The 26,938-nt window shown below is 35.7% G+C and overlaps 1 protein-coding gene across 2 annotated transcripts; it reads right to left on the reverse strand.

Moving 5' to 3' along the window:
- Positions 1 to 1,008: 1,008 nt before the first annotated feature.
- Positions 1,009 to 20,730, reverse strand: LOC133310817 (uncharacterized). 2 transcript variants are annotated; one of them, XM_061511802.1, is made up of 17 exons: positions 20,458 to 20,730; positions 20,200 to 20,318; positions 18,935 to 18,980; positions 18,691 to 18,763; positions 18,509 to 18,566; positions 17,355 to 17,450; positions 16,171 to 16,288; positions 15,833 to 16,099; positions 15,656 to 15,757; positions 13,375 to 13,732; positions 13,149 to 13,262; positions 9,554 to 10,182; positions 9,208 to 9,404; positions 7,229 to 7,451; positions 6,347 to 6,466; positions 5,290 to 6,060; positions 1,009 to 4,274 (listed from the first exon to the last, which is right to left on the reverse strand). In XM_061511802.1, exons 1-17 carry the CDS (start codon positions 20,551 to 20,553, stop codon positions 1,215 to 1,217), a joined length of 6,447 nt encoding a protein of 2,148 aa, XP_061367786.1. In that variant the 5' UTR covers positions 20,554 to 20,730; the 3' UTR covers positions 1,009 to 1,214. The 2 variants fall into 2 exon arrangements, with proteins under 2 accessions (XP_061367786.1, XP_061367787.1); XM_061511803.1 differs by having other exon boundaries at positions 5,290 to 6,058; positions 6,342 to 6,466.
- Positions 20,731 to 26,938: the final 6,208 nt, after the last annotated feature.

The following is a 26,938-nucleotide window of genomic DNA, read 5'->3' on the forward strand; positions in this document are numbered from 1 at the left end:
TCCTTAACGCCTAACAAGATCTAATATGAAATATTTGAGTATTTAATCATTACCAGTACCTAGGGTGTAAATGGGCAGGCTGGCCCAGCCCAGCTTACGACCCGTCCTACATTGAACTCAGCCCAGGTCCGACCTTTCAGAAAAGTAGAGTAAGCTTAGGCTTATAAAAAAGCTTTTTTAACAAATAGGCCATAGACCAATTTTGTCAAGCCCGACTTACTGGCCTATTTAATTTATTAAAATAAAATAATATTTATTTTATGTGGCAAAGACGCAAAGTACCAAATACTAATATCTCTTACTTTTTGTGCTATTTTATTTTATGAAAGGAAAACTTGTCTAATGTCTCCAAATTTTACATGTTGTTGCAGCTTAATACCATGGAGTAATGGGTACCTTGCTGGATTATGATGTTACTGATGAAGATCTTTTAATAATACTCTTCTTTCCCTTGTCTTGATGGTGGTTTAAAGATTTTTAGATAAATGACATTCTCTTGTAGACTTTATTGCAGCATCCGGTAATTGTATTTTTCTTATTTTCTCCATTTCTTTGACTCTATTCCTCTATGATATACATTTTAGAGCTGGGGTATTATGTTGACTCTTTCTTGTTTGTCATTTTTTTCTTATGAGAAGTACTAGTGCATGCATGAATGAAACTTTCTTTGCTCTATACAATTATTTTTTTTGCTTAGTATCTACAGTGGGAGGCCTACAAGGCCTGTAGGCCATGTCAGGCTTTCTTATTTTTAAAAATGGGCCGGACTTTACCTACAAATAAAGCCTTTAATAGGCCAGTAGGCCAGATAGGCTGAATTTTTTTTGACGTAGGCTTGGGCCAAAAAGACTAAAGCCCAGCCCATTTACAAGTACCAAATAATTACATGATATTATTTCTAGGATTTTTTTTATAGCATAGTTAGTAAGGGAAAAAAGAAGAAGAAATACTTTGCAAAGAAAGAAAAAGAAATATACATGGAACAAAATCTTGAGATAGAGGACACAACTGAAAAACAGTACAACAATGTTACCATTGAAGTTAAATTATGCATGACATTTGACATACAAAGGATGTTGTCTACAACTACACAGAAAGCTACAAAACTTCCATTCCATGCTCTAGATGCCTATGTACAAACTCTATCCTGGAGCAATCCCTACATCAACTTTGGACAGAATATATACAGCAAATGGAATTATAGAATTATACAATCATGGATTACCAATATTGGCCACAAAAGGTACTAATTTCTTCTGGTCCTTTCTCTTACCTAATGCACTTCTGTCCAACACACGACCAAGAATCAGACTAGTATTCTGCAAAGCTACCTCTTTTGGTGAAACCCCAGCCTCAGTTGACCCACCATGTCCTGGTGTAGAAACTGAGCCTGGTCCAGATCCCATACCATATTGCAGAGGGCCACTGCGGGCCTTGAATGAGGTTTGTGGAGCAAGTATCTTTTCTTCAGTTCCACCAATTCCATTCTCAAATGAACCAAGTTCATGTGGGTGAGAACCAGTCAATGAACTGCAACTTTGTAGAAGGGCTTCTAACACACTTAGTGCCTCCCAACACAAAGTGCTTTCTACCAATTGGGATACAATTGCATAGATATGTGGGCTCTGGGCAGCATCCATTGGAGTGTGCTGGAGGAGAGCTTTGAGCATAAGTAGAATGACACGTTGATACTCAACCGGTCCCTTTTCTAGCAGCCTTAACAAGTGCCCAAAGGCCAAAGTCGAATGTTTTGGAAACCATTCATTGCACAGTAATGGTGAAACACATGCCAGAAAATTATCGATGCTCTTAATTTCACCTCGAGAGTAAATCATAAATACAGTAGCTAATTCATCCAAAGATTTTGCTCGACACCAAATTGCAATATTAGCAGCAACAGAGCAAGCCTTTTGATATTGATGTTGGAGTGGTGAAGCAGGACCTATCACTGGGTCTTTGCTGAGTTGAAGACAGAGCCAGGGGAGTAATCCTATAATGTGCATCAGGAGTCTTGTCTCAGCATCACCAAATATAGAATCACATGAATGAACTGTTATACGAGAGAGGACATCAATAGAGACACTGTGACTGACATTCGACATAAGTCCTTTAAGAACAAGAGGCTGCACCCCTTCAAATGTTGGCAAACTCCCCTCTTGAAGAGGTTCATAGCCACTTTTAGATTCTATACGTTGTAATTCTCCTAAATCGCTAGTATCAAGTTCATCTCTAGGCATGCTTGAAAGGAGCACATTTTCTGTTGTGCGATCACGGAAAGATAAACGGTCAATCACGTGAGAGAAGAGCTCCAGAACCTGGCGGTAGACATGGACAAAATCTGTGTGCATCATAGCAACACACCCCCAAAATAGCTGAGGATAGAGTATCACCTTCTCGGGCTCCATATTCTCCACCATAACTTGCAATGTCATTAAAATTTCCATAACAAATCCCAAAACTTGAGGTACTGGATTTCCCAGACATCTATGGAGGCACCGAAGAAGGGATACACAAGCATCATTTGTTACACTTGGTCTAAGTGCTCTGTAGATCTGATGTGAACGGCAGGCAAGGTGTCTTGATGTGCACTCCATAGCCCATCTGAGTGCTTCTTCTCCCCAAGTCTCACGAAGGTCTCCTTGGAAGAATATAGCATCCACCATGCTCTGAACTAGGGCAGAAAGAAGTGCTGCACTTGGCAGCTCAGTTCTGACAACTGTCGGATCCTCATTCTCCCACATCATGCTTCCTCGCTTTGATTGTACATATTTAATCAGGCTCACAACTTGCTGCTTGTTCTCCCTATCATTATTTTCCACCTCATACTGCTCCAGGTGGCGGCCTGCAAGGGAATATAGCAGATTAACAAGCAAATGCTGACAGTGCTCTAGTACAATGTCTTCGGAGCTATCCATTGAAACAAAGATGACATGAAAGAGCAGAGGCAAGTATTGACGGAAGTCTTCATCATTTTCATATGCTATTTCAGCAAGAAGAATCAGTGCTATATCTGCATGCGTAAGTGAATGCTGCTGATGACCCTGTAAGGCTGATTGAAGCTCTTTTGCACTCACACCATGCATGGCACCTCCAGCATGCAGTCCATCTTCACCTGAGTTTGGAGTGTCGACAAGATAGTCTCCACTGTCCCGTGAAACATGGCGGCTACGCAAACTCCCTGTTGAACTTCTAACACCCATCAAGGGTCCTGACATATTAACCAATGCCGGAAGGAGCTGCCCCGATCGCCCTGCACTTACTGGAACAATATTCAACTCTGGAGGCATCGGACTTAATGGGCCTGAGACACTACGGCCTCCTGGCATACCTGCAGTTCTCCAGCTCAAGCTCCCACTAACATTTCTTAGTGGACCATCAAGAGAACCTCTTACAAGCAATGGGGACATGTGTGGTTGATTATCCATAACCGATGCCATTGGGGCCATAGTAGGACCTTGGGAGAATTCTAACACAAAATTTGCACTGGCATCACCCTTATTTGCACTTGGCCCAACTGGCTCAATGCTATCCTCCCGTCGCTGAGACAGCTGGAAGACTAGGTGATCAATAGTGCGTTGAGGGCATATTCGCGCTAAATATAGACTTACTCGCTTTGCAACACTGAAGTATGTAGCAAATGCGCCACTTATTTCAGTTGATGCATTTGAATCACAGTCTTCAATGCCTTTTGTGATCAAGAAATCTAAAACTGGACTGATATTCCTATTTTTGCTAGCAATTGTGCTCCAAAGTTTCTCAATTTCATCGGGAAATTGGTCTCCGTGCCGCCATGTTACGTAGTAAAGACTTTTCAATAACCTCTCACTCCAGCCTTCCTTGAGTTTCCAGAAATTAAGGTTCTCAATCCATGGAGCCATGCATGTTAAGACCTGATGCTGAGCAATTATATCAACAGCATCTAATTGCCTCTGCATAATCTCCTCACAAAGAAGTTGGCTTAGTTCAGGATGATCTTTGGCAAGTTTACAGGAAAGCTTGTATTGGAATTGTTGGTAGGAATCAGGAAGATTACCAACAACAGCAGCTCGATAACTTCCTGAACCCTCAATGCCATCCTCAGCCCATTCACGAACAGAAAGTGTCTCAAGCATCTGAAGGGCATCATCACGAATTTGTCTTGATGGGTCCACAACCTTGTAAAGGATCAGACTCAAGAGTCTCTGTATTTCACAGTTTGGTATCTCTTGGCGCATGTAGACCTCAGCCAGTACACTGAAGTACCCGTCAGCCACAGAAGAATTAGAGTAGTAGCACTACAAAAAACAATGAAGATGTATAAGCATTGCAGAGTGCTTATGTTTATATAAATTGATCCATCCATCGAAGAAGCATTAATATATTTTATACTAATATTTTTATGTATTATCGTGTCCTTAAAAAAAAAATATTTTATATAAAAAAATTACAATAATAAATTCTCTCATGATAATATTTTTTTGATGTAGTTGTTATGAAATAATAAAATACATTATCACGTTAAGCACTTGGTAAAAATAAACTGATTTCCGGATTCAAACATATGACCTTTCAATCACAAAGGAGAAACTTTCACCACTTCTCCAAGTTTGCCCACAAATGTCAAAATTACATTGAGCGAAGAATAAAATAGAAATGAAAAAAAAATAATAATAAAGAAAAATAAATCAAACGTTGTCAAGGACCAGCCAACTTTCCTAAAAGTTGAAACTTTAAATTGTTAAGTGAAAGCTTATGAATGACTACACATATCTAACATGCACTTTCATGCAAGAGCCCTTTGGACTTGAAGCATGGACAAAGCAAAAGCTGATTTATACCATGTTTAGAGATTAAACTTTTATTAAGAAGAATGGGACAGCAATGGCCGAACTATTAACACTTAGTCATAAGGCTTTGATACCATGTAAAGGACAACTCTTTTAAAAGCCTTAAGTGCATTTTTGTTTTAAGATTTTGGGATTGGCAAAAAGACGTTGAGTTAAAGGAGAAAAAATTAGCTTAAACTAACAGTGGGTTAGAAATCACATTGATAAATATGCAAATGTGGGTTGGCATTGCGAAAATCTCAAACAAACAAACTATAATGAATGACTTTACATCTATTATTATTTCCCTAGGCATTGTGAGACAATTAACATTTGTGAATACCTTTTTTTAACACTAAAAAGTAGTATTTACTCAGCCAGTGGCTTTTAAACAGCTGTAGAACTTTATTGCTGCATCCTTAAGTAGGAGCACAATGCTTAATGGGATGTGATGCATAACACAGGGTGAGACTGAAAATATTACCTGATCAATGCAGGAGGGAAACAAGTCCAAATTTGTAAGCAAAAGATTCTTCAAAGCCAATTTTGCTAATGAAACACGGTGATGGCCACCCCTAAGCCTATCACGACCAGCAGTTCCCCGGCCACCTTCCCCCTGATACTTGGTATATGATGGAGTTCTTGGATCAGCTGGTGAGAAACCAAATGGAGCCCTTGGTGTAGGCTCCAAAAACAAACCATTAATCCAAGATATCACACGGCCACTCATTTTCCTTGCATTGTCATCAAAACATGGTCCATATAAAAGGGATGCTATTGCATTCATGGATGCCCACTGGATTGCCTCAACTTGTTCATTCAATTCTTTGTCAAACGATATTTTATCCACAGAATCTTTTGATCGTGCATGTTGCGAAGACTTGTAACGTTCAACTTCACGTCTGTAATCACTGACACTATCTTGACCCCATGTGCTGCCTGTATCATCACACCAGGAGAGAAGAAGATCAAATAGGCGCTTTCTAGTTCTAACGTCAAATTTCTCAGACTTTGAATCAACAAATTCAGGGGCTAAGGATCTTAGAACACAAGCAAGTGCATAGCGATATGGTTGCATGTCTTGAAAACTTTCAGGTGAAGCTGAGATTAGTTTGGTTGTCTCATCAATGAATTTAAGATAATGGAGGCGGAACACTGGCTTGCGTGCCAGCATCCCAGGCCATATATTTTCTGCAACAGTACGATATATATTTGCAATGTGGACACGGAGCTCTTCCCTGCGAGCCTTTTGACTCTGTATCCATAAAATATAAATTGTAAGTGCCAAACTCTAATTCAAAAATTAAGGTGAAGAAGCAGCCAAAGCAATAATTAATCAAAAGATTTAATTATTTCATGTGTTCTAAGTTGAAATATGGAATATCATCTATAACATCATTCGCATATGCTGAAAAGGTTTAAGAATTCAAAATTAAAAAAAAAAAAAAAATTCTTTTACCATCATGTTATCCTTATCATTCTACCTCCCTCAGTGGCCGATAGAACAAATAAAAACAAATTTTACAGATCCATAACAATACCTTCCACTTTGGTTTTCCTTCTGTCTCAGAAGAAACTTCCTCAATAAAAGACGCAAGCTCACTAAACATGCTTTCACATGCTTCCAAGTGTGAGCGGCCAAGAGCCATGGTGGCTGCATGCTATATTAAAATCCTCCTTAGCAATAAATAGAGACATTAAAAGTGGTGTGCAAAAGAATGACAGTAGAAAATGCCTATACATCAATAGAACTGCAGTAATTAACAGCCATCAATCCTCCTAATACCTCTCCCATTGAGAAAAAGAATCAACACTAGCAAATATTAAAGGATTTATTTCAATAGTTAAACCACAAAATTAATGTTCAACAGTACATATGCAAGAAATGGGAGCAAAATAAATTTATTAAGATGAAGAGAAGATTATTACAAGGAATTTGGAGGATAAAGGATTCCGCATAACCAATAATAAAAAAAAAAATAGAAGAAAAATAATTCAAAAAAATATATATATATATATATCAACTGAGAAAAGAAGCCCAATCCCTCTGCATATATGTTAGGGAAAACCCCTTAAAAACTCTAGATGTTTTCCACCAAACAGAAGCCAATCACTTAACCTCATCCTAAATCAGCAGCTGGGCCAACAAAACCTCCATAAAAATTTAAACTTTATGCTCCAATCAAAATATCATATAAACTAATAAACACATGAATCCTATGCATACTTGCATTCCCATGCAGCTTATTATGGGAATAATAAAAGCAATATTTATGAGGGACATGCACAAGATTTTTCAGTATTGACCATCATGCATGCTACAGAAAAACCACTGGGAAATGGAAGCAGGCAATGGTCATTGGCATGCAGATATCTCTCGTGTGAAGATAGACTTGTGGATAAGTTCAGTGAGGTGTACTTACAACATGTGCATCGGATCCCGATTTTAGAGAAGGGAAAATAAGATGATAAAGATCTTTGATTGCTCCAATTCCACTAGACTCTCGAGCAACTGGTGGACATGAGCAGACAAACATGGCATACATAAGCCACTGGTCCAGTTTATTATCAACATCCTGTGACTGGTGAGCTTTTCCACCCAATTCAACAGGTGTGATATGATCAAGACGTTGCATAACCTCTACCCTGCCCAGAGTTAAGTGATATTACAAAGTTTTGGCCAGGAATTCGAAACAGACTGACTGAAGGAAGTAGGGGAGGGGGAAGTGACACAAGTGAGTAAAAATCACTTTTTTCTCCATAAAAGTCATAAATCATTCAACGCAATATTTTTTTAAAAGAGTTTATATGAAAATTACTGGTAAAAATAATAAAACATCAGTTTTTATTGTTGGCACAGAAACTCAAGATTCAACACAAAAATAAATTAAATAAAATAGATACAATGAAAACTTTAAGATTATACAATAACGAAGGCCTTTTCCTACCAGGTGGGGTTGGCCACATGGGTCAATTAACACCATTGTGTAATGTCAAAAACAAAAAAGAAAAAAAAAGGATTAAAATTTTCAAAAATCCAAGACAATATATGTCCTTTGTGTTTATTACAGTAAGTGAAAGTATAGCAATCTGCAATGAAGCATAATGAAAGCAATTAAGAAAAAAGAGGGAAAAAAGAGAGTCTAGGTTAACTGTCCATGCCTTATTTTACCTTCTATGTCCTTTAGAACTTTGCTTTCCCTTAAGGTGGTAATGGTTCTCATGTTAAAATCTGGGAAGACATTGCATTCGTCCATAGGAGAATGCTTGTTGAGAGAAGTTTCCCACACCTCTATCATCTAACTTTAGTACATATCTCTCCTACCACAATTTCTATAGCATTCAAGATTCCATTTTTTTCATGAAATTTCCACTTTTTTTGTAATTTAAATGACAGGGAATTTTTTCATTGGACTCTCTTTCAGGTTGCATTGACTCTCTTCATTTGTCTTGAAATTGGATAAAAGGATTTGGTCGCTTGATTCTTCAAAGGTGTTTCATTCAAATCCTTTTTCCAATTTCTACCTTATTCATTGAATAGGACTTGGAAATCTTGATAATCCCATGGAAGTCCAAAGATCCGTCAAATGTCAAGTCTTTCATTTTACTGAGGCGGCTAAAAGAATTAAATAATAAATACTAACAAAACGTCACGTTTTGGCAAGCCACATAAGGCTCCTGATGTGTTATGTGTTGCGCTTGTTCAGATTTGATTCCTCGTCACTTCCTACATTGTTCTGCTTCTGTCTATTTATGTAAGATGGCTGTTTCGGTGAATGTTGAGTGTGCCCTAGGTCCTTCAACCAATTTTCATTCACTAGGTTTAGTGGTTCGCAAAGAAGTGAAGAAACTCAGTATTTATAGCAATGGGCATTTGGTTTAAGAGCAGTGCTTGCATTTTTTTAGGAAGTTTCATCGTCAATGCAGCTGATCAGAAACAAGATTGAGTGATTGGCTTCTGTTTAGTGTAAATAAAGCACATAGTGCTTTTATGGGGGGATCTCTGCTCGATTGATTTTTCTCTTTTTGTCTCTGTTGTTTATTTTCCCACTTTCGACTGTAGAGGATTCCTAATCCCCCAAATTCTAACTTTTTTCTCTTCATGTTTGTTAACTTCTTTATTTATGAAAAAAATAAGATTATATTCAAGGGTTGAGCTTTGTTATTTATTAGGTTTCTATCCTACGTAAAGGGATTTGACAGCTGTAACAGGATTATTGTTCAATCAGTCAAACAAAGAAATTTAGTATCTTTTCCTGGCCGCTTAGCCTAAAGACCAGCCTCATTTTGATTGCTTTTTGGATTTCTTTGCCCATTATTTTCCACTAAAATATATCTAGTTCTACAAAGCTAGTACTTCGGCAAAGCATAAGAAGAAAAGGAAACACAAATGTATACTCACTTTGCTTCCTGAACAGAACTTGGACAAAGTTCAGCAGCATATTTGACTAGCTCACTAAGACACCGAGCCCATCTGTTCTTGTCAGGGCTCTCAAATATTATAGATTGAAGTGTCACTTCAGGAGGAATGGCATCAGGTTCTCGTTTCAAATCAAATGGTCGCCCTGAGTCCCAATAGCAGTTCTGAACAATCTCATCCTGCAACACCCAGATTATATTTAAATATTTATTTAAGGCAAAAAAGCTCAATATTGCTTGATTGAACCTCAAAATAAATAAGACGAAAAGATCATTATGAGTTTCTGAAAAAATTGGATCTTAAAATAAAAATAAAGGCAAATGCGTACCCCATGTTCTTCCAGAACATCAATAATAAATATTGGTTCAGCTTCATATTTTAAAATATGATTTGGTTGCTCATGTATCCTCAGGTCCCGAATATCATTCCTCAGTGCACGAACACAGCGCAATAATTCTAATGCTGTATGCCTAATTTGACTATCAACAGAGCTAAGGAATATGAGGCCAACAGCATCAATTTCTGATGCACGAAATTCAATTGCTTCGCCTGATTGTTGGAAGGAAGACTTTCTGAATCTTTCAGTTTCATGCCCCAGAGATTTTGCATCTGCATCAAGTTGCATCCAATCATCTATTAGACAAGATCTCCAAAAGCGCATGAGTTCCAACAGGCGCCCTAATGATGTTTGAATGAGAAGAGGGAATTCATCAGGAAGTCTTAATATGAAGTTAGCCATTCCCTTCATTACTGCAAAACGACGATGGGGTAGGTATTTCACAATACGATTAAGTACTTGCACTGCTTCCTCGCGAACACCAGGGTCAATACTTATGCCATGTTGTGGTATTATTTCAGCAATCTTATCACTTCGTCCAACTTCTTCTATTAGATATGGGATGCACTTTAGCACAGAGCGGAACAGATACCCTTGAGACTTTTCCTTGGTTACAGCATCTACAAAATAGTTACTTCTAAACATGTCATGATGGCGGAAAAAATTCAGTCGTAAAGCAAACAGACAGTATAATCTAAATAAATAAATAAAAATGAAAATTTTTAAGTAACTAGAAAGGAACTGATGTTCCTATTCAAATAAGTTCTACTTTCCAATTTCTGTCATTTTAATCCTATCATATTTTGCAATACCAATAAGCATATTCAATAAATGTTCTGAAAGTTAGAGCTTAATATCTATATTCCCATATAACTAGTACAGTATTACTCAAAATTCGTGAAAAGACTAATTATGTGCAAGACCTCAATTCTAAACAATATTTATCTTTTAACTTGCACTTTATCAATATCAGTATAGTGTCCAAAGCACTAGTAAAGTGAATTTACATGTGCATAAATCACTTCTTTTTCAATTAGAGAAGAAATTTATAGGAGACATAAAACAGAAATAGAGAAGCCGATATAAATATTGCCCATGAAATCAAGAAAACAAAGTAAGCAATCGTAAATAAAAATAGACACTCATGTTCCCCATTCTCTCGGTAGATCCATCAAATAAGCATGCTTAAGAAACATGTTAGTTAGAAATGGTTAAATAGCCAAGACAACCCTAGCAAATAGAACTTGTACATAATTTTTTCAGTTTAAAAAATTACACATTTTTTATACATCATTTCATTACACAACCAAAAATAAAAAGAAAAGAAAATATTCTTAAAACACAAGACCAAGAGACTATCAAGGCGACATATATATAACTCAAATTAAGTTACAACATTTCATTTCACTTAAAAATTTTAAAATTCAAGCAAAAAACAAAAGTAGAAATGCTGTAAACTTCTCCTAGGAAAAAAAAATAATTTGTTTGAATTTTCCTCCTTTTTTTTTTCATTTTTCATTTCTTTTTTAAAATGCTCAGTTCAAATCTTAGAAATAGGAGACAAAGGCAAACTATTATGCCAAAAATAGTACTTAGAGAGCACACAATTCAAGAAACATATTTGGGTCTAGATTCCACAGATCTGTTATTTATAGTGTGGATTCAATCAGGGAGCTAATTACTAACTAATTTACAGCAATATAGTTGACTAACTATTTACACGTCACTAAATAAGCTAATATTTAAATAAGAATAATGCCCTTATGTTTTGATTTGTATAAAAAACTTAAAAAGAGTAAAACAGTAATGTAAAGAGGCATGCAATTATTATTGTGAAGAACAAAATCAACCCAACCCTGAAGCTTAAGCTATTATGTGGAGGCATGTTAATGGGTTTTATCCTAACACTCCCCTTCATACAAGACCCCTTTACTTTAGGCTTGAAGTGTAGACAATACACAGGCTGACAGGCCTACTTTTACTTATGCTAAATTAATTTAATCATGAAGAATGGGGAGGTTGGATAGCTATTTTGAAGAATGTGATAGCAAAAAATGAACTCCTGACCAATGATGCACGGACACGGACACGGGACACGGGACACGACACGACACGACACTCCGACACGTTAATTTTAAAAAATGCTAAATTTCGACACGTTGGGACACGTTTTGATATTAAATAATATTTTTAATATTTTTAAAGCCCACAACATAGTCCTTAAGATAAGTTGGGCAGTCTCTCCTTCTCATGGCCCATATCTCCTTGCTAACCAGATCAGATTGGATAAGTGGGCTTGCTACATCACTCCCGCCTCCAAAAATGGGCTTGTCCTCAAGCCCAGCTGAATTGGAACCATGTGCTGTAGCAATTGAGGGATCCGTGTTGGAAATTTGAATAGACGGAGGTTGAAGCACGTGAGGGGCAACTGGGGTGGAGTTAGTGCCTGCCAGTTGGGATCCAACTGAGGATGTGTATGGTGAGGATTTTGCCGACATGTGAGAGGTCAGCGTAGCCATTGGATCTGAGTGGGGTTGAGCTTGTTGAGGAAGCTTCGTGGCTTTTGAGGGCTTTGGGAAGTTCAAAGCTGCCAGACTCTTAGTGGTGTCATTATCTCCCTGTCCATCTCTTTCTACCCTCGTACTCTGGTCTGCTCCCATTACTCCTTTATTTTTCGTTTTGCTTTTCAGTTTCCTAAGAACTCCGGTGGAGAGTCCAACTCTTTGTAGAAGAGAACGACCAGCAGCAGCCTCTAGCGTTAAGCCGTCAACGAATGAGAAAGGAATAAAGGATAGGGTTCCAGTTCCAGACTTTTTAAATTTTATTAAATATTTTTTATTTTTTTTAATTGTAATTTTATTTCTTTTTTACAAAAAAATGTCAAAATCTGTCACAAAACGTGTCCAAATACGTTGACCGCGTGTCGGATTCGGTCAAATTCGCGTGTCCCACTAGTCAACGTGTCCCAAAAAGTCTACTGCGTGTCGGACGCGTGTCCGAACGTGTCCGTGTCGGACACGCATTTCCCCCCAAAATTGCGTGTCCGTGTTTCAGAGCTCCTGACTGCTTGATTATATACACTTTAAATACCATTGGAAAAACCAACTCTCCTAAAAGTTTCAGCTATTCAATCTGTGTTTTTGTCATGAAAATAACATTTGAATGCTAATTAAATATATAAAGTTTGTAACGTTATAAAGGTAATTATAAAGTAAAATAATACTTTTTATTAAATTTATTTAATGGATCATATAATACAATTACCATTTTTGTCCACATTATCTCCACTATCTTCTCTCTTTAATGCCTCCTCCATCCTCCTATTATATATTTTTCAAAACTATTGTATCTTGTGTTCTGAATGCACACAAAATTATTTGTACATAATAAAATAAAGAGAAAATGAAGCAGTGGACTTAAGTATATACCATGTGATCAAAGTGAAATTCTTTACTAATGAACTCATAAGTAAAGAAACATGTTTTCCATAATATAATTTGAAGTTTGATTCAGCCTCTCTTATCGTTATGCTTCTACTCAAACTCTATCTTCTATCCAGTTGGCATATAATAGGAGAAGCAATTACCTATTGTGGTCCGTGAAGATGTCAAAAGTGCTTGACTATAGGTTCTATGACATGACCTTATTATTGATTCAATTGCAGCTTTCACTTTTGGAATGTAGTGGCCAATATCATGACCTGCTCATTCAACGAAGTGTCAAGTTTTTACGGCAGAAAATAGATCTCTAAACAATTATTTCAATTAAATGTATCTGTGTAAAAATTAGTCTAGGCATATGACTTCTTGTACCTTTAAAAATTTCCAAACCAAAATGCTGACTTGTAGGTAACAGGACAATGGCAAGCAATGCACGAAGACCAATAACCTTTGCTTCACTGGGGCTGTCTTGCTTGAGCAATTCTAGTATCATATGGTTCATGGTAAAATCAAGGTTATGTTCAGCTATAGTAACACAGAATTCGACAAGTTTATCATGTTGGACATCCTGAGTAAGCAATCCTTTCCTTAGAACTGCTAAAAGTTGTAAAGTAACACTGTCTAAGTAGTCCCATATACGATTTGGGGCCTGGTTAGCCGCATGGACACTCAAGTAAAACCTTAAAACTCTATGAAGACAATCCAAAGCCATGAAACGATGATTCTTATCCTGCATGATCCAACAAAGGAATAGATTCTTCATATAATTAAAAATAATCATAATGAAGAGAAATGATAAAGTAACTATGAACTCTAGTTACAAACTTATACATATTAAGAGCTTAAGAGAAACTATCTACATGCTTTCATCAGGGAGAGAAAAAGGACATTTTATCACCCATCTCCACCTTACCTATACTTTGGACTAAATGCATTTGGGAACTCCCTAAAAGAGGATACTGGTGTACACATTAGGAATACTTGCAATATATGTAAAAATTAGAAATATGGATTATATCATTTCAGTTGTTTTGAAAGTATGGATAATTGAGGTAAATTGGTATCTCAGATGACAGTTGGCTTGTCTATTTGAATATTAAAATGTCGTTACATACATAATAAGATGGCCTGTGTTTCTGATGAATTGAGATGATTTTCATCAGCTATCTCTATTCTCCTTCTCTCCCCTTTCTCACTCCAGATTCTCCCTTGCACTGCCCTGCCCCCATTCTTTCCCCCTTTTCCATTAATGTAATGATTGTCCTACGTCAGAAGGATTCAAATATGAATTTGCCTACATCCCTAGTGGACTTTGACAAAACAGTTAGGATCACTCAAACCCAACCTAAATTTTAAAATCCTAGGAGCAATCCAAGAAAGGATTTAATCACTAACCAGGTGAAATTTCTTTGGTCAGAAGCCTGAACAAAGGATACCTATCCTTAAACCTGTGCTAAGATTTAATTCAGAACGGATCCGGATGTTAAGGATTAAACCCTTGACCAAATGATCAAAGAGGCCCTAATACCACCATATCTTAAGGAACAAATTCAACCCCAAAATCTTATGCTGCTGGCGCAAGCCTAGAAATGATTCTAATCTCTAAAATGTAGGTTGTTTTCAGATTTCCTAAACATAAAACTCTTGTTACTCAGATTTTATGTGATTAGTCCTCATGGCATCTTCTAGAAATTCTAATACTAATCAGGAAAGAGAGAAAGGAAACACTCCTATGCATAGTCATCCAATTTAATTGTATTTTAAGCAAAATGACTATTTGAAATTTTCATTTTTTCACCAAACAAACAAGGAAAGGAACAGCTTTTATTAGTGACCCAACTTTATATATTCATATATTTAGTAGTTATTTATGATACAATATATATATATATATATATATATATATATATATATATATATATAAATGGGACAGGTCTTTTAACATCGGTGTCAAAAAAAAAAGTTTAACACCTCATCTAAGAGTCGTTGATCTTGCCTTAATCTAATGACTCTGATTTGTAAGTATGTGACACCATTGATTTTCCTTGATCTAATGGCTCTCAGATGAGATGTCAAAGGATCCTATCCCTATATATATATGTGTGTGTACAGTAAAAAAAGAAAACTACTCATGTGACATATAATGAAAACATATAAATATACAAACAATACTGCTTTATTTAACAGAGGAAGCATTTATATTGAAACAAATAAAACCTTAATCTCAACAAAATTGAAAGGATGGTAAACTTTATCTTGTCCTTAGAATTTCTCTACCTAATTTTTAAGAGTAGGATCTCCAAACCCAGAGGGAGAAAAGAAAGTAAAAAGAAAGGAAACAAAACAAGTAAACAACAATAAAACCACTCCCCATTAAACCCTGACTAGCGAGGATGGAATGAGGGCAATCCTTGTATGCAGCCTTACCCTTGCATTTTTTGTAAATACATATTTTATCTTTCTCTTATCATGCAAAAATAAGATTAACCATGATGACAAATACTTAGCATTTTACCATGCATCGTATGTGCGATAACTGTTTAAAATTCAACCTAAAAAATTATTTAATCTCCAATATAATAAACAAAGAAAAGACTATTTTTGCCATGACTCAGATGCAAAAAAAGCCTATGTGAATTGAATTTGAACATACCCTGAGAAGTTTGTAGAGTTGCTCCATGTGAGGACTCAAGTTGTTTTGAAATATTTGCGGATCACCAAGACAGAGAAGAAGTGTTACCAACGGGTACCCAACCTGGATTACAACAAAATAAAAACATTAGCACAACTAGCATTGAAAAATCATAAAATTGGTAAGAGAACCACTTACCGCGATGTGTTTGCTCTGTTTATCCATCCAATGCAAGAGTTGAACTCTTATACGTCCAACAGCTTCATACCACAATGTAAGTGCTGGCTCTACACCAGAAGGAGGCCACTGGCTTTTCCCACCATCTGCAAGAGGTGCGAGGATGTTTGAAAGCATATTGCATAGAGCATGGTGAAGTTCACTTTTCCGTTTATGAGGAGCACGGTTTAAAGGGTTTGCTTTTGCCACAAAGGAAGCAGATGCATTTAATCCACCCTCAGTTTTAACCTGGGAAGAAGCTTATAATTATACCAATATCATGTAATGCTTTCTGCGAAACATTTAATGTTCACACATACCCCAAGCTTCAGGTAGCGCATCCCATTAATGATACTAAGTGTTTCACTTCTAGCAGCACTGGTGTCAATTCGACGAGTATTGAGTTCCATGAAAAATCGCTCAGTAACAGAACTAAACCTACAAAAAAAAAAGATAGGAATACCATGAAATAACAACAGATTTCGTTTTTGAGACAAAAAGCAAGACAATAATTTCCCAGAGCCCATGACTAAATTAAACCATTCTCAAATGGATAGAAGCAGAAACACCCCTTAAATTTTAAAATTTACTATACAAGATAACCATGTAAAAATTAGAAAGCTTTAATATTCAGGGAGGCAAGATAAAAACATGTATAGCTCCACATATGAAACGGAGAACTGGATTATACAATTCACTTCTTATTAATTAGTAAATATATAGATTTTATGTTCTGAAAATCCTTCTCTTCAGATACACCTTTGCTGAATTGCTGCAAACAAATGAATGTCATGTATCCAAAGAACAATAGTTATCCAAATACAGAACGCATGTATGTGCGAGTGTAAGAGAGAGAGAGAGAGCATGAAAGATCCAATTAAGAGCATACTCTTACACGTCAATCCTATGACATCCAATTTCACTTTTCTGACAAGGAAAGCCAATCTAAGTGTAGCAGACGGGGATTCAAGTCTCAGGGAGCATCTAAGCGTACCAATAATCCTATTTCTTAATTAGCATACAATCTATTGTCAATGCTTTATTCATAATTAGTATAAACTATAAAGGCATCAACTAAGAAATCAGAGAAAACCAACACATATACCAGGATTCGTATAGGATACAAGTTCACCACTTGTCCATACTACAAATCACTCAAGGATAAACCATAAAACGTTGAATTCCTCCCCTAAAACCTGTAGTTTACATTTGTCAGGACTGAGTACAATTTCTATCCTTAATTGCGAGTACAGACTATCAAACTTCAAATTCACAGAGAAGAAAACTTCATATTCAAAACAAAAGTTTAAAATCATTCAGAGTTCAATGTATAATTCATCTATAATTCTTCAAACCAAGCAAAACTGTGTATACATATCAAAAACAAATGAATCTAATTAATATTATGATGTTATCATTATATATGTCTTAACCTCATAATGGTAAAATAATTCTCAATCATAATGGATATGTTTCAAGTACAACTCAGCGAGAAATCATATACCTGATGCGGGATAGAGCACCTAAGAGTTGAGCAACTAAGTCCAGAAGAAGCCCCCTCAGATCAACCAGTGAGGGATATTCAACCTGACTAACAACCCTGCAACATGAGTTCATTAAGTTCACACCAACAATTCATATAAGAATAAGAGAATACAAAAGTCTATGGAAACTTAATCATGAATCTTTATATTTCGCTTCTGAAACAACATATTCTAGTCTGAACGAGAGCAATAGTTCGTTTAATTTAATCTTATCTGTAGTTCAGCTTAATTAAATTGAAAACACATCCAATGCTGAGTACCCTTAAAAACCAAACAGAGGAGAAGAGTTTCCTGAATATTATGCAACTATTACACACCTGCAGACTCCACGAGGAAATTGCAGTTATGTTAATGTTATGACTTCTCAGAGAACTGTGACAAATAGTCAAACTTTGTCGTTGTTAGTAAGTTGCCTGGCTTTGGGATTGGATTTCAGCAATTTCTTATGAGCACTGGGTTTGGCCAGCATTGTTAGACCATTTTTACACATTCATTTCAGAGGTTTTGGTAGGAGTGTAAGATCCTTTGGAAATCTACTGCTCATTCAGGTTTGTGGTGTTTTTAGCTGAATTGAAATGCCAGAGTTTTTAGTCAGAAGTTTCTTTCTTCACATGTTTTATTATAAGAAAGCAGGATCTATTTAAAACACATAGGTCAGGGGCACTGCAGCACTGATTGACCATAGGCTACAGTTTTTTAAGAGGGTTCTAGAGTGACTTCAACAAGCAATTCCCATCTTAAGGCTTGGTAAAACTTCCTAGAAGCTATGATTAACAATCACCAGAGACGAAAGAAATTTTTTATTTGACTTTTCTTTGTTGACACAGCTGAAGCATCGACATGAAAATAAGTAACAATATAACATAAGTTTGGAACTGGTGAGAATTTAGAAAGAAGTAACCCAGATTACTGAAAACTTTAATCAAGAAAAAACCTAACCTTGACTTGCAAAATCTGAAATAAAAAAAAGGTGGAACAGTGTTTAATAGGTGAACCCTATATTATTATTCGGACACAAAAGAATGAAAATGTTACAGTTTTATTAAAAAATATTTTTTTTTTATTAACTATGAGCATGCTACAGAGTTCCTATTTCCATCTACTACGGCATTACCTGTCAGCATTTATTAGCCAGTCAAAAACAAAATTTTCGAGTCCAGACCACAGCTTCTCTGCAGCAAAGAACAATAAGGGTCATAACAAACAACAAAATTGGAGAATATATCCACATGACATGATTTTTTTTTTTTATTTATAAAAAAATAAATAATATAGTTACAATTACAAAATACAAACCAGTAAGCCCCTCTTGTGGACAACACTCCACAAAGCGGATGCATGCTGAGCAAAAAATGCACTCCACCGCAAGCTGAATTCCACAAAAAAATAAACAAAAAACAAAACAAAACGAGGTACCAGAAATTAGAAATTTTATAACCATTTATTAACATATCATAATTCTAGTGCACAAAATGTACATGTTTCTGGGCAATAGAAAAAAGGGGAGAAAGATATGTATAGCAAACTGCAAAGCACAAACCTTTCTTTGGAACGTAGATGCATCATTGGCACCCTTTGGAGATTCACTACAACATTAAAATAAAATAAAATAAATAAAATTATTCAAAGCACACTTTCACAACACAAACTAAACTATCCAATTATGTTTAAGAAACATAAAAAAAAGGTTAATTTAATTATGATTAAGAAACATAATAGGAATAGTTTTCACTACATTGGCACCCTTTGGGGATTCACTACAGTATTAAAAAAATATAAATAAATAAAGGGAAACTATACTCTTGTGTTGTTGCAAAAAAAATTATCTTATGTCACCCATTATAACTATGTAATCCGGAGAATACATAGTTAATATTAAAACTATTTTTTTTTTCTTTCTTCAGAAGTTGTGGGCTGACATGAAGAGAGAAAAAAACAATTTTAATATTATAACTATGTATGTAAAGAACTATTTCAACCCAAAACCTTAAGGTGTTGGGTGAAGGCCTTTTTAATGGTTTATATTATTCTCTAACACACCCCTTTACGTAAGAGCCCTTTGAGCTCGAAACGTGGATATTGCATTAGGCCAATTTTATTTTATTTTTGTCTTACCTTATGCTTATTTATTTCCACAAGTGAGGGGCGGTGATGATCGAACTCGTGACCTTATGGTCAATGAAGCTCTGATACCATGCAAAGAACCACTTTAACTCAAAACCTTAAGGTGTTGAGTGAGGGCCTTTTTAATGATTTATATTATTCTCTAACAGTATTCTCTGGAATACATAGCTGTAATGAGTGACATAAGATAATTTTTTTTTGCAGCAAACATGAGAAAAAGGGACCACAAATAAAAGAGACAGGATATTGTTACTACCAATTAGTGTTGCTACCAATGTCACTACCACTTTGTTTCATTGTTAGATCGATTATGTTGATCCAATAGTTATGATTTAACTTTCTACAAATCTCCTTTTTTCTCCCTATATTTAATACTTTATATTTATTTTCACTTGATATGGTTATGATTCCCCATACAAAGGTGAAAATAAATATCAGTTCGTTCAACGTAATCGATCGAACGATAAAACAAAGTGATAGTAACATTGGTAGTAACACTAATTGGTACTAACAATATCCTATTTCTAAATAAAATTATTCCAAGTTAGTTATTCGACTGCAATAGGGTTGGAGATGTACAAACACAAGCACAAACACACTTTCTCAAAACATAAACTAAGCCATGAAATGGTTAATTAAATTATGATTAAGAAAGATAAAAGGAATAATTAGTGAATTAACCTCTCTCTCCATCTCAATAAGGCTTCCAATAGAGGAACAGGGGTGTGGCGTGCAACCATAGCAAGGGAATCGAGTACTTGCTCGTAGGCCGGATCAGATGGTCGCAGGTACTGCCCATCCTATGGTGAACCCGCACCAAATCCAAAAACAGAAAAAAAAAAAAAAAAAAAAAAAAACACGAAATTGAAACTTCACTTCGAAAAATTAAAAATAAAAAGGTCAATTCAATCGAAAAAATGATGGTGTAATGTATGTTACCTGAGCTTGAGCGGTTTCGATACGACGACGTGCGAGAGGGAGAAAGCGCTGAAGAAGAGCGTCCACGATCAACTTCGCAGCACTCCCTGCCTTCATTTAAAACCACATTCACCTTCTACTTCTTCTTCTTCTTCTGATTCTGATTTTGAATCACTTTCCAAACACACCCTAATTTGAATAATTACAAGGAGGAATTATTATTATTATTATGAATGAAAAAGGGAAAATGAAATTAAGAGAAGAAAGATTTGAAGGTTTAGAAAGAAAGAGGGTTGAGAGTTGAGGATCTAATTCAAAAGGGTTAAGTTAAGGTACTTGAGCTTGCTTTGGCTTCCGTGACGTGACTATCGCGCTGTCACCCTACCCCAAAACTAAATTAGTAATTATAAAACTGATTTTATTTTTTTGGTTGTAAGAATTTGACAATATGTCAAAATAACGTTTTTTCTTAGGGAAATGATACTCTCATGCAACATAAGATACCTATCTCATGTTATACACTCATAGAATTTTGTGCCAATTTTTTCTTTTCTTTTTTCTTTTCATTTTAAATTGTGGACCCCACATATTTGTATCACTCACATGAGATAGTACTCTCATGTAACATAAGATTAATAAACCCCTTTTTCTTATTATATTTTTCTGTATAATCAATGAATAATGTTTTGATAAAATTGTGCTGTCTTATGTGAATTTCTATCATGCATGACTTTTTAACATAAATGATGTTTCAGCGTAGGTTACATGTTTGTTCTTTTAAAGAATATAATTATATCATTTTAATAAGGAGAGAAAGATACAAAAAAAAAAAAATTATAGAAGAGAAAGTGGATGGTTTTTTTTTAATTTAATTTCTAAAAAAAATATTTTGTGTCTATCTCTTTCTTTTAAATGACATAACTTTATGTCATTTAAAATGATAAACAATTTTTCCTTCAGCAGATGGCAATATTGTAAAAATCGAGTTTTTACGTAAAAACGGAAGAGAATGGTAGAAACGACACGAAATGTAAAAATTTTACTACTAAGGTCAAGATACAATTTTATATATATCTATATATATATATATATATATATATATATACAAAATTATATATATACTTAGGGCTTGTTTGGTGGACAGGATATGATAAGGGTAGTCATAAGGGTAGGATATGATATGAGGCTGATAAGCCTATATCATGTCCTGTGTTTGATGAGCACCTGATTGACAATCTGATAAAATTATGTAGAAAGAGAAAAGAAAAAGAAAAAATGAAATATAATGCAATAAATACAAATATATTGGATAGTGTGAGGATACATTGGATAGCGTGGGGATATATTGAGTATCCAATATTGGTATCATATCCTATTGAATCCTAACCCTACTCCCCCCATAGAATAAGAAATCATGTATTGGATAGGATAAAATGAGACAATAAGATAAGCTAATCATATCTTATTGACCTACCAAACAAGAGATAAAAGTAGGATATGATAAGTTATCATATCTTATCTTCTTTATCAGATGCTCCAAACAGGCCCTTAAGGTCAAGATACAAAATTATATATATATATATATATATATATATATATATATATATATATATATATGCATGTAAAAAAAATTCAATGAATAACTTCAATGAATAAGTCACTACTCAAAATTCAATGAATAACTTCATATTTAAAATATATAAGTCACATAACTATATAAGACATAAGTCCAAAAACATAAAAAGAGTTTAACAAATTCTATAACCAAGTTCCACAACATCAAAAGAATAAAGTTTAACAACTCTTAAATGGAAATACAGCAGCCTCGCGTAAGGATATTTTTTTTCAAATAGCTAGAAGAAGATACTGTGCATTTGATTTGGGAATGGAAATATGGTTTTTTTATTTTATTTTATTAAAAATATAAAAATAAAGCGAATCATAGGTTAAAAGTTGACCTGATTTGATTTTTTGGTTTAAGTAAAAATGTAAAAACTTGTGTTTCTACCATTTTACGTTTTTACAAGTAGTTTTTACCCATTTTTACTAAGGAGAGTTTTTACTTACGTTTTAAGACGTATCATCTTGGTGAAAATGTAAAAACATAAGTTTTTACGTTTTTATACTAGTTTTTAACAATAATGGCAGATGGTTTTAGGATTTTTGACCCTTTTGCCCCTCATTAATTAATTAATAATCAATTTGTCCCTCATCCAGAACTATCCACCAACCTGCCCCTCTTTAATCGACTAACTTGAAGGAATAGTCGATTAAATGGTCAAAATTCAGAAAGTTCATTGACACGAAATGTAGTCGATTAAAAATCACTCTTGATCGATTAAATTTTGGGATTTTTAATCGACTACAACATAATATTTAGTCGATTAAAAATTGACGAAATTGTTTTTTAAAAACCTCCCCATTTGGCAGAGGAGGTGTATTGAAACCCTAGTCGATTAAACCCCTCTCCCAAACCCCAAATCGGAATCCCCTCCACAAGAACAACCCAAACCCCTCCCCAGGCATGTGGATTGCACCGTAAAAACGCTCTAATTCGTGAAACATCAAGGCTAGGTAAGGTATTTTAACTTGCATTGTGTTTTATGTTTTATTTTGTACACATCTTAGCTCAGAATCTTTGGTGTTTTGTCTCTGTTTTTTGGTAGAATGTTGTTCCTCTTGAGTTTGTCATATTGATTCATGAAGATAAACTTTAGGGATTCGAAGATTTTCACCCTTTTCATGATTTTGTGTTTTTTTAAAGCACTAAGAGCATAATCATAGTGGTCAGAATTAGAGAGTTGAGGTCTAAAATAGGCTTAAATTATTCTTGTCCATTTATTTTGTATGGTTGTGAGTGCAAATATTTATCTTTCTTGTCTTATGTTTCCACTTTCATTGTATGTATTCTGTAAAAATGGCGGGCCGCAGAAGACCAAGCAATGTCGAAAGTGAGAGATGCACGAAGCAACGACAAGACCGGCCTTCTTCGTCAAGGCCACAAGACGAAGAGCCTGATACTGTCGACCTCCCGTTTGGATACCTGTTTGAGGATGACCCCTCGGTTCACGCTGCATTTGTACGTGACCATTTGAACCGGCCATTATGTCCTCCAAAATCATTGGATACAACATTTTCAGACACAAAAATTAAACGTGCACGTTAAATTCCTAAATGGTTTACGTATTGTGTCAAACGTTGGGGTAGGCATACCAAATCTATCTTGTAGCATTTTAAACACCTATAAGTTATTAATCTCAGTTGTTATGGACGACGGTGACTTGTGGTTGTTATTATTTGGTCCTTTCGTACCATTTCAGTACAAAAGTTCCATTGTCGACGTTTGTGAATTATTGAAAATGGCATAGACCTTGGATCAAAACATAGCATGATCATTACATTCAAAAGCAAATTAAAACAACAAAATACCATAATTTTGTTCATTACATCAAATACATGAATCTCAAACCATCAACACATTAAGCCCCTCCCCTGCTTTCTCCGCATTTCAAGTCGGTCTAATCCTCATAGGACACGTACGTTTGTTATGACCAATTTGTTTGCACAAGCTACATCTACTCTGACTGCTTGTGGGTTGAGACTCAACCCAATCCATCTCATTATGTATCCTTGAAGACTTTGGTCTTCCTTGTGCACGTACCAAAGATGCATTTGGGATAATGGTTGGGCCATCAATTTGTAGAATCAACAACTCATTGCCCATTGGATACCAATGTGCATCACATACCTTGTCAATTTGTGCAATTGAGAACATAGGATCAACATAATCATAGTGGTTCAACTTTTCTACCTTGCACACCGCTAAGACGTGACTGCAACGAAATCTTCTAGATGTGAACCGTCCACATTGACATTTGCGATTGAGCAAGTCCACCCTCATTATGTCACAACCATCATGAGTTGATTGATTGTAGGCATCCTCAACTTCAAATAGCTGTAGGTCCCTATCAAAAACCCGCACACGGAGACTCACTGTTAACTGATCATTTTTTTGCATGATACCCTCAACCTTTTTTGCAACTCTCCAACCTTTTGCCAATGCTTTTTGGATCTTTTCACGTCTCTTGACGAAATACTCAACAAGTCGACTTTGAGTCATCTTGACCAATGTTGTTATAGGCAAATTACATGCACCCCTCAGGACCTTATTGACACACTCAGATAGGTTAGTCGTCATGTGACCAAACCTCAGACCCTCCTCATCGTAAGATCTGCACCATTTCTCTTTGGGAATCTGATCTATCCATGAAGCTACTTGTGGTTTACTGTCGATAAATTCCTGAAATCTGATATCAAAATGAATCTTTGAACTCAAGTACCCTGGAAATCATGAAAATTGCATGTGTTAGATACAAAAGGATGCATTTGATACAACATGTACATATTAAACAAATTGTGTACCTAGCTTCATCAGGGTTTTCTTCAATTACACATCCCTAAACTTAGTGTTAAAGTTGCTTCCGATATGACGTAGACAAAACACGTGATACGCAAATGGTGGCTGCCAACCAACATGATCTCTTACAGCCCTTATAATGCTGGGATGACGATCGGATATTAGACAAATGTCATGTCTATTCCTGTAAGTTATGTTGTATCCATACAAACGATGTACCCTCTCTTGAATAAGAACTGGCTTTAAAGATGGATCTTCTTTTAACATACCTATATATATAAAAAAAACTCTAAGTCAACAATGTCAGAATACAAACTGATAAACATAAACATACCTTAGGAAGTTAGATACATCGAATAATACATACTCATAATGGCTGCACATATCACATCAGAATCCAACTGTCTATGATCCCGGGTAAGACCTTGGTTTAGGCAGGTGTGTTCTTTGCCCCACTTACTGACCACCCAAGTATTTCAATTCTTCGGCAACAATGCCCTCACATACCAGGGACATCCATCATTATGGTGTCGACACTTCATCACAAATCTATGTTCATCACTTTTTGCCACAACGGCAATACGGTGAGACTTCATACAATATAATTTCACTGCATGTTGCATTTCAGATTTGCTACGAAACTCCTGATACAAATATAATGGATCCCCTAATTGCCAGCCACCGCGCAAGTCATCGTCACCATACAATATGTCCATTTCATCATTAGGGTGTGCCCAATTAATGAAGGAATAATGTGGACTTTCTTTCCAAAATGGCTCGATCTCAAAACCTACGTCAAAATTCATAAAGCCACCGCCAATAGCAATGATAACACAAAGAAGAAATGCTAAATTAAATCTTTAATTCACAATCTTACCACTGCTAACAGGGTCAACACGAAGTGATCGCGTGACCTGGGAACTCAGGTTTCCTGAGCTTGTGTCAGTGTCGAAATCACCCTCAACGTCAGTATCTGACGTGTCACCTAGCGGAATAACACTCTCAGGTTCACCATCCTCATCACTGTCCATATCCTCCTCTGCTCATCCTCATCTACTTCCCTCGGTGTTATCTGACTTATGACAGGTGCAGATAGATCGACGACTCTTTCTTCTTGACCAAAATATGGTTCACTTCTTGCATGCATGGGTGCAAATGAAGATTGACCACAATATAATTCAACATATATCTCAATAAAATTTTGAAATTTTCGGTCAACAATTGCATCTATGACACATTCCACATCTTCATCATCACATATATCGTTACCAATGTAGTATATAACATCCTTACCAACTGTAGACTCTACCCTGGCGATCATCCGCTGAACGCATTCGCTGCCTTGCAGACCCAATTTTTGGTGAATTCTCCCCTTCAGCTCATTGTATGTAGTGCCCCGTTTAATTTTCAACATTTTTGTTTTTCCTTCAAATTGAACACCATTGGGTCCTTCATAATGCTTTCCATCATAGTAGATCATTGTTACATACATGTTTGGACTTGTGCTCATCTTTCACACGAATTTGGGAGTATGGTTCTGAAATTGGGGGTTTGGGTTCGGATTTTGGGGGTTTGGAGTTGTGCAATGACAATGATTTCACAATATTAAGGCTTTAGGGACGGTGGGATGAAATACAATGGGATTGCAAGGATTACACATGAAAAACAAGAGATATATTGGTTTACACAACGATAATATTCAAAATGAGACCGAAAACTTGCAAAATATAGGGTTTCTGCCGACATTTAATCGACTTGATATTATGTTGTAGTCGATTAAAAATCTCGAAATTTAATCGATCAAGAGGGATTTTTAATCGACTACATTTCGAGTCAATGAACTTTCTGAATTTTGACCATTTAATCGACTATTCCTTCAAGTTAGTCGATTAAAGAGGGGCAGATTGGTGGATAGTTCTGGATGAGGGGAAAATTGGTTATTAATTAATTAATGAGGGGCAAAAGGGTCAAAAAGCCGATGGTTTTACATAAATTAGTTAAAACAAATACCAATCTTATTAAATGTGTGACCCATTGATTGACCTCGGTCCGAATATTGGATAATTGGGTTATTGATTCACAATA

The sequence above is a fragment of the Gastrolobium bilobum genome, unplaced genomic scaffold (genome assembly GCF_033153095.1).
Source record: "Gastrolobium bilobum isolate Gb01-03AN ecotype WA unplaced genomic scaffold, APGP_CSIRO_Gbil_v1 utg19765, whole genome shotgun sequence".
Lineage (NCBI taxonomy): Eukaryota > Viridiplantae > Streptophyta > Magnoliopsida > Fabales > Fabaceae > Gastrolobium > Gastrolobium bilobum.